At 72.9% G+C, this 10,241-nt stretch overlaps 1 protein-coding gene across 1 annotated transcript; it reads right to left on the reverse strand.

Annotated features, from left to right (window-relative positions):
* Positions 1-568: 568 nt before the first annotated feature.
* Positions 569-9,696, reverse strand: TBC1D10A (TBC1 domain family member 10A). Its single transcript, XM_075434843.1, has 9 exons — positions 9,454-9,696; positions 7,155-7,254; positions 3,954-4,061; positions 3,685-3,791; positions 3,300-3,414; positions 3,001-3,066; positions 2,532-2,721; positions 2,094-2,248; positions 569-1,925 (listed from the first exon to the last, which is right to left on the reverse strand). The coding sequence occupies exons 1-9, from the start codon at positions 9,657-9,659 to the stop codon at positions 1,545-1,547; spliced, it is 1,428 nt and encodes a 475-aa protein (XP_075290958.1). The 5' UTR covers positions 9,660-9,696; the 3' UTR covers positions 569-1,544.
* Positions 9,697-10,241: the final 545 nt, after the last annotated feature.

A 10,241-nucleotide genomic window follows, 5' to 3' on the forward strand; every position in this document is an offset into this window, starting at 1 on the left:
GCCACGCCTCGCCACGCCCCCGAGGAGGGGCGACAGACGGCCCCGCCTCTCCAGGCCCCGCCCCGGGACGGCCCGCCGCCGCTGTGGCTGAGTGCGGCCACGCCCCAGGGGAGGGGCAACTCCGGCCCCGCCCCGGCGGCTGAGCGAGGCCACGCCCCCAGGGCGGGGCAACCGCTAGCCCCTCCCCCGTGCCCCCAGGTTACCCCGCGGGTTCGAGTCCCCGGGGTGCCCGAGCCGGGACCGGCCCCAGCGGGAGCGCGAAGGGCGGCCCCGCCGTGCCCCCCCAGCCCGGCCGCGGGGGTCCCAGCCGGGCAGGGCTCCGCCTCCTCTTGTTTACCCCTCGGCCAGGGGTAAGACCCCTCACACCAGGCGAGACAGCACGGGTGGGTCGCGGCTTGGCCCCCCTGGGGCGGTGACAGAGGGGTGACAGCAGCAGGACCCCCCCACCCACACCAGAGCACCCTAGGATGGTGGATCCGGGCCAGGGCGCAGCAGGAGGTGGGAGGAGACTCCCCGCCGCCCCCCGGTACCGACAGGCAGAGAGGGTGGGAGCCGCGGGCGCCGCGCCTTTACACAGTCCTGCTTTATTTACCCCTTTGTACAAAACCGCTTTTCCCCCGCTGTATTTTACAAAGCTGCCCCGGCCCTCGGGGAGGGCGGGGGGGAGGGGGGACCCCCGCAAGCGGGGAGCGCCCGGCCGCTCGCCCACCCCATCTCACCTTGCGCCGGGGCCTCGGGGCAGGCGGCGGTGGGTGGGTGCTCTCCCCGTGCTTTGGGGAGCGCAGGGGGGCTTCAGCCCCACGGTCGTGGTCTGACATCAAATCCCGCGGCCTCCTGCGGCTCCCGGCCTGGGTCCCTGTCCTGCGACGGTGACTGCCACGGGGGAATAATAAATAGGCTCGGTGAGTAGGTGAACCCGGTACTACATCTAGGGCTACAGCTCGATATATCCTCACTAGATAAAGAGGAGGGGGGCGAGGGGCCTCCGGCTCCCCGCGTACCCCCCGTCCCCCTGCGCCAGGCGCGAGTGCTCGGAACCGGGCAGGGGTTTGCCCGGAGGGCGGGGGCTGTGGGAGGGACCCTGGGGACGGCGGGTCGGGGGGCTCCAGGGCGGGGAGAAGGGCCCCGAGAGGCAGCTGGGTCCCCCCCGGCCGCGGGGAGGGAGCTGGGGCGGCTCAGCCAACCCCCTGCCGGGGCTCCCACCGCCCGTGGTGCCAGCACCCTGCCTTCCGCGGGCACCCCCGGCTTCCCGCCCGCCACAAGCGGGTGTCCCCGTGCACGGGGAACCATGGCATCCCCGCACATGAGGACCACGGCGCCCCTGCACACAGGGACCATGGCGTCCCCACGCACGGGGACCACGGTGTCTCCAGCCCATCCCCACGACATCCCCACGCACGGGGACCATGGCATCCCCAGCCCATCCCCACCCCTCTGGCCCCCGGTGCCACGGGTCCCCGCGCAGCCCCCCGTCAGTGTCCTTGAGCCCGGGTCCGCGCGCAGCCCAGCTGAGCCCGGGGTGCCGGCCCCATGCCGCGCCGGCCCTACAAGTACGTGTCCTCGCTCTCCCGGGAGCTCAGGCTCTCCTTGGACTGGTGGTGGTGGGGGGAGGCCGGGGGGGGCAGCAGCTCCCGGGCCGAGCCGGGCGCCCCGTTGCCCTCGGCGGGGCCGGCCAGGCCTTTCTCTCGGCTCTTCTCCTTGCTCTTGCGGGCCTTGGGCACGGGAGCGGGCCCGGGGGGGACGATGATGGAGGGGACGGTCTCCAGCGCCTTGCGGGCGGGGGGCTCGGCCTCGCTGATGGCCTTGGCCCCGTGCAGGCGCGGGGGGGACTTGCACTGCAGCTCCCCGTGTGTCTCCCGCCACTTCTTCAGCTGGATCAGGTGCTCCCGCTCGATCTGGCGCTCCGTCACCGGCAGCTCGATGACCTGTGGGGACAGACGCGTGCCACCAGCACCGCTGCGACACCGCCCGGGACCCCAGCCACGGGGACAGGGTGTGGGATACCCCCCCCACACCCCAAATCCAAGCCCCCAGCCCACGCCAGCGCTGCCCAGTCCGGCCAACTGGGCGGCACTGGGCACCCAGCCCCTCACCTCTTGCACCAGGAAGGTCTCCTGCATGATCTTGGGGCTGAGGGCCCTCAGCCTCTCCATGGTCTCGTACTGGCCCTGGCAGGACTTGAGTTTCTCCGAGGAGCCCAGCGTGTGCTTGAGCAGCACCAGGCCCACGCGGAAGATGATCTTCACCCCTGCGAGGCGAGAGGCGAGGCTGCAAGCGCCTGGCGATGCTGCCACCGCGTCCCGACGACGAGCGGGTCCCAGCCCCGCCAGCAGCCAGGACTCGGGGCGTTTGGGGTGCGGGTGACCTCTGGACCCCCGGAGCAGAGCCTGCTCCCACCCCAGGCACGTGGCTGCCCCAGCCTGCCCCACAACACGTCCCAGGCACGGGCGAGCCCCGAGCGCCGGCCATGTGCCGTGGGGTCCGCAGCCGGCTGCTTCAGAAGGAGGAGGAGGATGGTGGGGAGCTCCTACCTTCACAGAAGAACATGTCCCAGACGCGCAGGACAGAGCTCCAGGGCAGCGTGCGGGAGAAGGCGCACATGAACCACTCCGTCATGTAGAGGATGGGGTCGATCTTCTGCTTGCTCAGGTGCTTGTAGGCCATGGGCGAGACCTTGTGCAGCAGCGAGAAGAGGATCTGCCCGTCCAGCTGGATGGCCTCCTGCAGGGCCGGCGCCGAGAGCCCCCGTCAGCCCCCCCCGGTGCCCGGCCCCCCATCCGGACACACCGACAGGAGCAGAGTTGTGCCCCGCAGACGCTGGCGGCAGAGCTACGCCGAGCCCCCTGCCCCTGACTGCAGGGTGCTCCCGGGGGCCACGGCACAACGCGGAGCCCCCGGGATCACCCCGAGCTCGCTCCCTTCCCCAGGGCGAGGCGCTGGGGGGGCTTCCAGGCTGGAGCCACCGCAGGTCCCTGCCACCCCCGCGGGCCCCTCACTCACCAGCTTCTCGCTGTAGTAGCCGGGGAGGTACTTCTCGCAGATCTGCACCAGGCACCAGAACGCTTGCTGCCAGCCAAGGGACAGCGGGTCAGCACCCAGGGGTCCCCGAGGACGTCCCCGCAGCCCCCCGGCCAGAGCAGGGAGAGCACACAGGCACCGCCCCGTGCCAGCCGGGCTTCAGGGCAAGCAGGGGCCGTGAGCCAGGCACGCTGCCGCCCGGCACCACCCCGGAGCGACCCACGCCTTCCCGCTGCTCCCAGCTGCCCAGCACCGGGTCCCCCCGCGCCCGCTGCCCGTACCTCAGCCGGCATGTGCATGAGCAGGACGGCGGCGACGGGCGCCTGCGCCTGGCAGTAGCCCTCCTCGGGGCGGTACAGCGTGTACGCCTTCAGCACCCGAAACAGGTCCTGCTGCCTGTGGAGACACCCCGGGGAGCGAGAGCTGGGGAGCGGGCACGGACAAGGCCCGGCGGACCCCCCGGCCGAGCCCACCGCGGCGGCGGCGCTCGGTGAGCCGGCCATCGCGCCTCCGTGACGCGCCCGGGTCCGTCCACACAACCCCAGGGCTACGGGACACGATGACCACGGCTCCGCTCCAGGAAGCTCTGCCCGGGGGGAGGCAGCGGACCAGCCGTCTCCCAGGGGTGCTGGCCGAGGGCGAGCCAGGGAACGGCACTTCGCTCACCCGTGGCCTCCGCGCGAGACGAACATCTCATGGAAGGGGAACTGCCGATGGAGGTCCCGCTCGATCACGTCCAGCCACTTTGGGTCCCCCGGGAGGAGATCCAGCTCCTGGGGAGGGGAGGGCTGGGGTGAGCGACACCCCACAGCGAGCCCGAGGAGCCGGCTCTGCCGCGAACGCCAGCCACATCAGCCCCCTGACCCCCCACAGCAGGAACGAGCAGGGTCCGGGACCCCCGTCCAGCAGCGCAGGAGGGTCCCGGCGGCACTCACGTCAAACTTGCCGATGTTCTGCTCCAGCTTGACCTTGCTCCCGGAGAGGTACTGCCAGGCACGGCCCCGCAGCGACGGCGGGATCCCCTTCTGGCACCGCAGCCGGATCTGCCAGGAGAGACACCGCGTCACCGGGAAAACCACAGAGCCGCGGGGGGCACGACGGGAGCCAGGCTGGTCCCCACGGCCGCCCGGCAGCCCTGGAGACAGGGTGCCCAGCCGCACGCCCCGTGTCACACAGATCCACGGGACCGCACAGGGAGCTGCAGCCGAGACCCCGCGGGGCTCCGGAGGGGTCTGCTCGCCCCCTCCTCCCCAGCACCCGGAGCTCCAGCAGCACGGGGAGCTGCGGACGGGCGCCACGAGCCCGGCCAGGGCTTTGCGGCTCGCAGACAGCTCCAGACAAGCCCGGCTCTGCCTCCGAGCAGAATTCTGCCAAGAGATGGGAAAGCAAACAGCGGAGCCAAGGTGGGGAGCGGGCGGCTCCCTCCTCACCCCAGCACGGCCCGCGGGGAGCCCCGGGGACGCAGGGGAGGGCTGCGGGTCCCCAGCCCGCCTCGCTCGGGGCCACGGAGAGTGGGAGATGCTCCCTGCCACGCGTCCCGGGTGAGGGGCAGGCCTGGCCGCGGCTCCAGCACGGCCGGCTCTGTGCCCGCAGCCGGCCCCCAGCTTCCCTGGCACAGGGCACAGCCAGGACCAAAGTCCCGGCGGGCAGCGGCGGTGCCCACCCCGCAGCAGGGAGCCGAGCACGCTCAACCCTGTGAGGAGAGGCTGAGGGAGCTGGGCTTGTTCAGCCTGGAGAAGAGAAGGCTGAGAGGGGACCCTAGAAATGCCTCTAAATATCTGCAGGGTGGGGGTCAGGAGGACGGGGCCAGACTCTTTGCAGTGGTGCCCAGTGACAGGACAAGGGGCAACGGGCACAAACTGAAGCAGAGGAAGCTCCAGCTGAACCCGAGGAAGAACTTCTTCCCTCTGAGGGTGACGGAGCCCTGGCCCAGGCTGCCCAGGGAGGCTGTGGAGTCTCCTTCTCTGGAGATATTCCAGACCCGCCTGGACGCGGTGCTGTGCAGCCTGCTGTGGGTGACCCTGCTTGGGTAGAGGGTTGGGCTGGGGGACCCACAGAGGGCCCTGCCAACCTCCAACATTCTGTGAACCCCGCTGCTGCCAGCACCAGCGGGGACCGCAGCCGGGGCCCCCAACACGTCCCGGCCCCGCTCCCGAGGAAGTGGCACCACTGTCTCCCCACGGTCCCTGGCCGGGGCCCGCAGCAACGCAGGGACCCACGAGACCAGGGCTTTCAGCACGGTCACCCCACAGAAAACGCCTCGCGTTTGCTCTCCCTTGCCGCCACGCTGGTCGCTATCCCGGGCCCTGGGCTCTGTGCCCGCAGGAGAGGCAGCGGGCGATGCCCAGGGCAGCTGCGGGCAGCTCTGCCGGTGCCAACGGCTCCCTGCTCCATCCTCCAGCGAAGCTGCTGGGAACGCAGCCCCGCGTGGGCTTCGCTGTGGCAGCCCCTCCGACTCGAGCACCGCATCCCCCTGGCTCCATCCTGGGCCCCGCCATCACCCCCGCACTGGGGTTCCCCAGCTCCCGGGACCCCACTGTGCCCTTCCGGGGACCGGGAGTAAGTCCGGGCTCGGGAACACCGAGAACAAAACGCAGCCGGAGCGCTGCCCGTCCCCGGAGAGTGGCGGGAGCTGCCCACGCGTGTCCCCTCCCTCGGAAAGGGCAAGGCCCGGCATGCCGTGCTGGCACGGCTCGGCCCCACCGGGATCCGGGCCAGGCGGGCGAGGAGGGAGCACTCCGGGACCTGGGAGCGGCACAGGTGTGTGCGAGCCCGGCAGGAGCCGGCCCGAGAGACCCCCGGGTGCCGGCCAGCCCCGGGCGAGGTGGCCGGCAAAGCACCAGGGTTTTCGGTGACACGGGGAGCTCCACAGCCCCAGCCACACCGCGTGGCCCGTGCCAGAGCAGCCAGGCTCCGCGCAGAGCGGGGACAGCCGGCATCGCCCGAGGCAGCCCAGGCACCCTTCCCTGACCCACCCCAGGGCCCCGGGCGCGGAGCAGCTCTCTGGAGCAGACCTCTGAGGCTCCCGGCATGGATTTTTGTGGCTGGACAGACCACACAGCCCCACGGAAAGCCGCAGGAGCTTGGCCCGAGCATGGGGAAGCTCCTCTGCCAGACGCAGGGCTGCCAGCGCACCCACCCGGGGCCGGGGGCCACGCTGCGGCACGGCCGGGGAGCAGCGGAAACCACCCGCAGAACCAAGCGCCTGCCTGCCGCCTCCCGAAAAGCTCCCCCAAACCCTCTGCGAGCGGCCAAGAAACAGATGTGGGATCCCCACGTCGCTTGGCAGGCACCGAGCGGGGACGGTGCTCCGGGAGCGTGGCACAGGAGTGGTGCCAGCAGGCTCTGCCAGCGGCGAGGAGGAGGAGGAGGAGGAGGAGGAGGAGGAGGAGGAGGAGGAGGAGGAGGCCCTTCGGCCGCTCTAGGGCACAGCTGACCCGCGCCAGCAGCCTCCCCGCTCCCGGCAGACCTGTTGCATCCCGTCCCTGCCCCATCCACAGGCTGGGGAGGCTGAGGAACGCCACCGAACCCAGCCACCGAGCCCCCGGACCACCCCGCCACGGGTCCGAGGGACCCCGGCTTGCAGACCAGCGCACGTCAGGCTCAAATATGTCCTACCTGGAGCTTTTTTTGGTCTACAAGATGCTCAGGACAGAAGTTTCCGTGACTGAACAATTCCCAGGGCCGCCTGCAGGCAGCCGAAGCAGCCCGAGGAAGGCTCCAGCCCGGCTGAGCCCCCCCAAGCTCCAGCTTCCCCCCACTATGAGCAGCGTCACCGGGACAGATCAGCCCACCCGCGGCAGCACGTCCATCTGCGGGGACCGGGTGACAGCGGGTGGCCCCAAAGCCTCCCGGGGACACCGCTGCAGACGGCTGTCCCTCCTGGCCACCTCCTCCTGCCCGCACGGCCGGGCTGGGGCAGCCCTGGGGACAAGACCACCGCAGACCCGGGGGACCAGGCCACTGCAGCCCCGGGGACGAGACCACCCCAGTCCCCGGGGACCAGGTCACCGCAGCCCCAGGGGATAAGGCCACCGCAGCCCCCAGGGACCAGGGCCACCGCAGCCCCGGAGACGAGGCCACCGCAGCCCCGGAGACGAGGCCACCGCAGCCCCGGAGACGAGGCCACCGCTCACCTTCTTGTGCTTCTTGGCCATCCACTTGTCCCAGTTGTTCAGCATGTCCAGCCATTTGGACTCCCGCTGCCGCAGCACCTCCAAGGGCAGCTCCTCCAGCCTGGGGAGGGGGGAAGAGGCCAGTCAGCGCGGTGCCGAGCCCCCCTTGCGCTGCAGAGCCCTGCCGTCCGCTCCGGCAGACCCCCGGGAGCAGCCTGCACCGCGCCTGCCATGTGCCCAGCCAGAGGGGCACGGGGCGGCGAGGGGCCACGCGCCGAGCGAGGTCCGATCCCGGGGCCATCAGCATCATGTCATCCGCACGGCCCCGGCCCTGCTCGCGCCCCGAGAGCCTGGCGCTGCTCCAGGCGCGGCGCCGAGCCTGGCGAGGGTCCCCCAGGACGGAGGGGAGTGCCTTCTAGCCGGGAATGCGATTTAACCCTGCCGAGGCAGGCGGGGATGCTGCCACCATGCCACAACCAGCGAGGGGGAAAGCGGTGCCACGGCCTCTGAGCCCCCCCGGCAGCCTCCGCCTTGCGTGGGGTGAGCCGGCGCGGGGGGCAGCTCGTCCCACGGCGAGCAGCAGCTCCATTGAGCTGCCAGTGCCAAGGGCCGGCCTCAGCAGACTCGACACCTTCACACCGTCCCGATCTCAGACCCTTCCCGAGAGCCCAGGGGCAGGGGTCCGGGCGTGGTGCATCCCCCTGCACGGTGCAAAGCACCCAGCCCTGGCTCCCCGCAGACCCCCCCGTGCTACGAGCTGGGCAGTGAGTGGCACGGCCAGCCCAGGGCTGCATCCAGCTGGCAGCGCGGCCCTGCTTCCCCGCCGGGTCCCACCCAGGCAGCGGGTCAGACGGGGCCGAGCGTGATTGTTTCGGAGAGCAAACCCTCCCCGAAGGGATCGGCTCCGCTCGGCACGGCCGCCCCACCCTCCCCGGTGTGGCTTGGGCACAGCCGGCAGCTCCCCGGCCGGCGGCGCTGGCCCTGAGCCGGGGCTGCCGGAGGAGCCGGGGCTCTCGGAGGCGTGGGAAGCTCGGGAGCGCTGGACGCGGGACACGGGAGCTGGCCCCAGGCCTGCTGGCGCCCCGCCAGCGCAGACTGGAAGCTGTTACCAGCTGATGGCTGCTTGGCAGCGGGCGTGGAGCGGGGACCGGAGGCGTTTCGATGGCCGAGGACGGGGCGGGAGGCAGCGAGGTGCCCGGCGCGGGGTAGGTGCTCCTCTGCACCCACACCGCGGGTGACAGCCCCACGGCTGCATCCTTCCCGGGGTGCCGGGACACCCCGCTTGCCCCCCAAGAACCCCTGCAGCTGGGAGCTCCAGCTCTGCCGGCACGGATGGAGCCCACGCGCTTCTGCTCGCCCGCTCCGGGTGGACGAGGAGCGGGTAACGGAGGGGGGGACACGGCCCGGCGCATCTCAGGGGCATTGGGGGACGGCTCAGGCCCCCGTGGCCACAGCCACCACGTCGTCACCACCCCAGGAGCTGCTGTGGAGCCCTGGGGACGGGGACACCCACCCAGGCACCCGGGGACAGCCGCAGGGACACGCGCCGGGACGCCCAAAGCGTCCCCAAGCCGCGGCGGGTGGCCGGGACAGGGCGATGGCCCGGGGGCAACGCGCCTCGCCCAGCGCCAGCCGCCGACCCCGGCGCCTTTGCTCCCCGCCGACGGGGATCACGAACGCTTGGCTTGGGGACGCTGGGAGCGGCACCAGGCAGGCCGTGGGGAGCCCGCTCCGGGTGACGTCTCGCGGCCATCCCCGCCGTGAAGCCAAGTCCTGCCGAGCCAGCTCGCCGACAGCCCCGCAGCGCTCCCGGGCCCCGTGGCGGGCAGCTCGCAGCCGGTTCCAGCTTCCTCCGGGCCTTCCTCGGCAGAGCGCGGCCGGCCAACGCCTCGACGCCTTCGCCAGCGGAAGCCGGTGGCCGGGCAGCAGGCCGAGCGCCGGGCCGGCCTCCCCGCCTCGACGGTGGCCGCAGCGAGCCGGGACGCGGCTGTCGGGGGGCAGCGGCCCGGCGGTGACCGGAGCGAGCAGGCCCCGGGGCCGCCGGTGGGCCCAGCCGCGCCGCCCGAGGCCGGGGGGAAGCGGGGACGGCGCTGGGGGTCTCTGGGATCCGCGGGGGGCCCGGCCCAGGCCTCTGCGGCACCGCGGGGTTCGACGGGCGGCCCCGGGCCCCCCCCGCCCCCGGCTCGGCTTCCGGGCCGCGGGGCGGAGCGCAGGCCCGGCGCCGGGGACCGACACCCCCCCCGCCTCGGGCAGGGCAAGGCCCCGCGGGGGGCTCCCGGTGGCGGCAGCGCGGCGCCCCGAGCCCCCCGGCCCCACTCACGGCCCCTCGGCGCTGCGGCTGCCCACGATGAAGCCGAACTTGTCGACGCGCCGCTCCTCGGGGCCGCCGCCGTTGACCTCGGAGTCGGAGCCGAGGGAGCTGAGCTCGTCGGCGCCCGGCTCGGCCAGGCTGTGGCTGGAGCCGGCCAGGCCGCGGTGCCGGTCCCCGGGAGAGCCGGGCCCGCCGCCCCCGCGGCTCTTGGCCATGGCGGCGCGGCTCAGCGGCGGCGCGCCCGCTCCTCCATGCCGCGGCCACGGCGGCGGACACGCCCCCGGAGGGACGGGAGCGGCCCGCCCGGCCAATCAACGCCGCTGATGGCGACGGGCACCGCCCGCCCCGGGAGGGGATTGGTCGAGCGGGCGGGAGCCAGCTGTCCGTCGGGATTTGGCCCCTCCCGCGGCGGTGCCAGCGAGGGGGCGGGGCTGCGTGAGGCGAGGGGCGGTGCCAGCGGCGGCGGCGGGGCAGCGCTGGGACTGGGACCCATTCCGGTTCCGTACTGGGAGCGGGCCGAGCCCACAGCGGGCAGCGAGGGTTGCACTGGGCGCCTGCTGGGACGCCGGGGGCTGAGCCAGGGTGGCACTGGGCACATACTGGGATGGAGCACGTACTGGGACTGGGCACATAGCGGGAGGATGCATATACCCCAGCCCACTGCGAGGCCATAGGCACACACATGGGTCCCTGTAGAAGCCCACCAGCCCCCAGCCTTGCCCCAGCCCCGTAGACCCCACCACTGGCTCACCACCGCATCCCAGTGCTCCCAGTCCAACGCCAGCCTGGGGCAGCCC

The sequence above is a fragment of the Opisthocomus hoazin genome, chromosome 13, assembly GCF_030867145.1.
Source record: "Opisthocomus hoazin isolate bOpiHoa1 chromosome 13, bOpiHoa1.hap1, whole genome shotgun sequence".
Classification (NCBI taxonomy): Eukaryota; Metazoa; Chordata; class Aves; order Opisthocomiformes; family Opisthocomidae; genus Opisthocomus; species Opisthocomus hoazin.

Coding starts and splice junctions, on each gene's coding strand:
- TBC1D10A (XM_075434843.1), bottom strand. CDS start 9,659: ATGGCCAAGAGCCGCGGGGGCGGCGGGCCCGGCTCTCCCGGGGACCGG. Junction 2,722..3,000: donor GCTACTACAGCGAGAAGCTG/GTGAGTGAGGGG, acceptor CCGGCCCTGCAG/GAGGCCATCCAGCTGGACGG. Junction 2,249..2,531: donor GGACATGTTCTTCTGTGAAG/GTAGGAGCTCCC, acceptor CTCGCCTCGCAG/GGGTGAAGATCATCTTCCGC.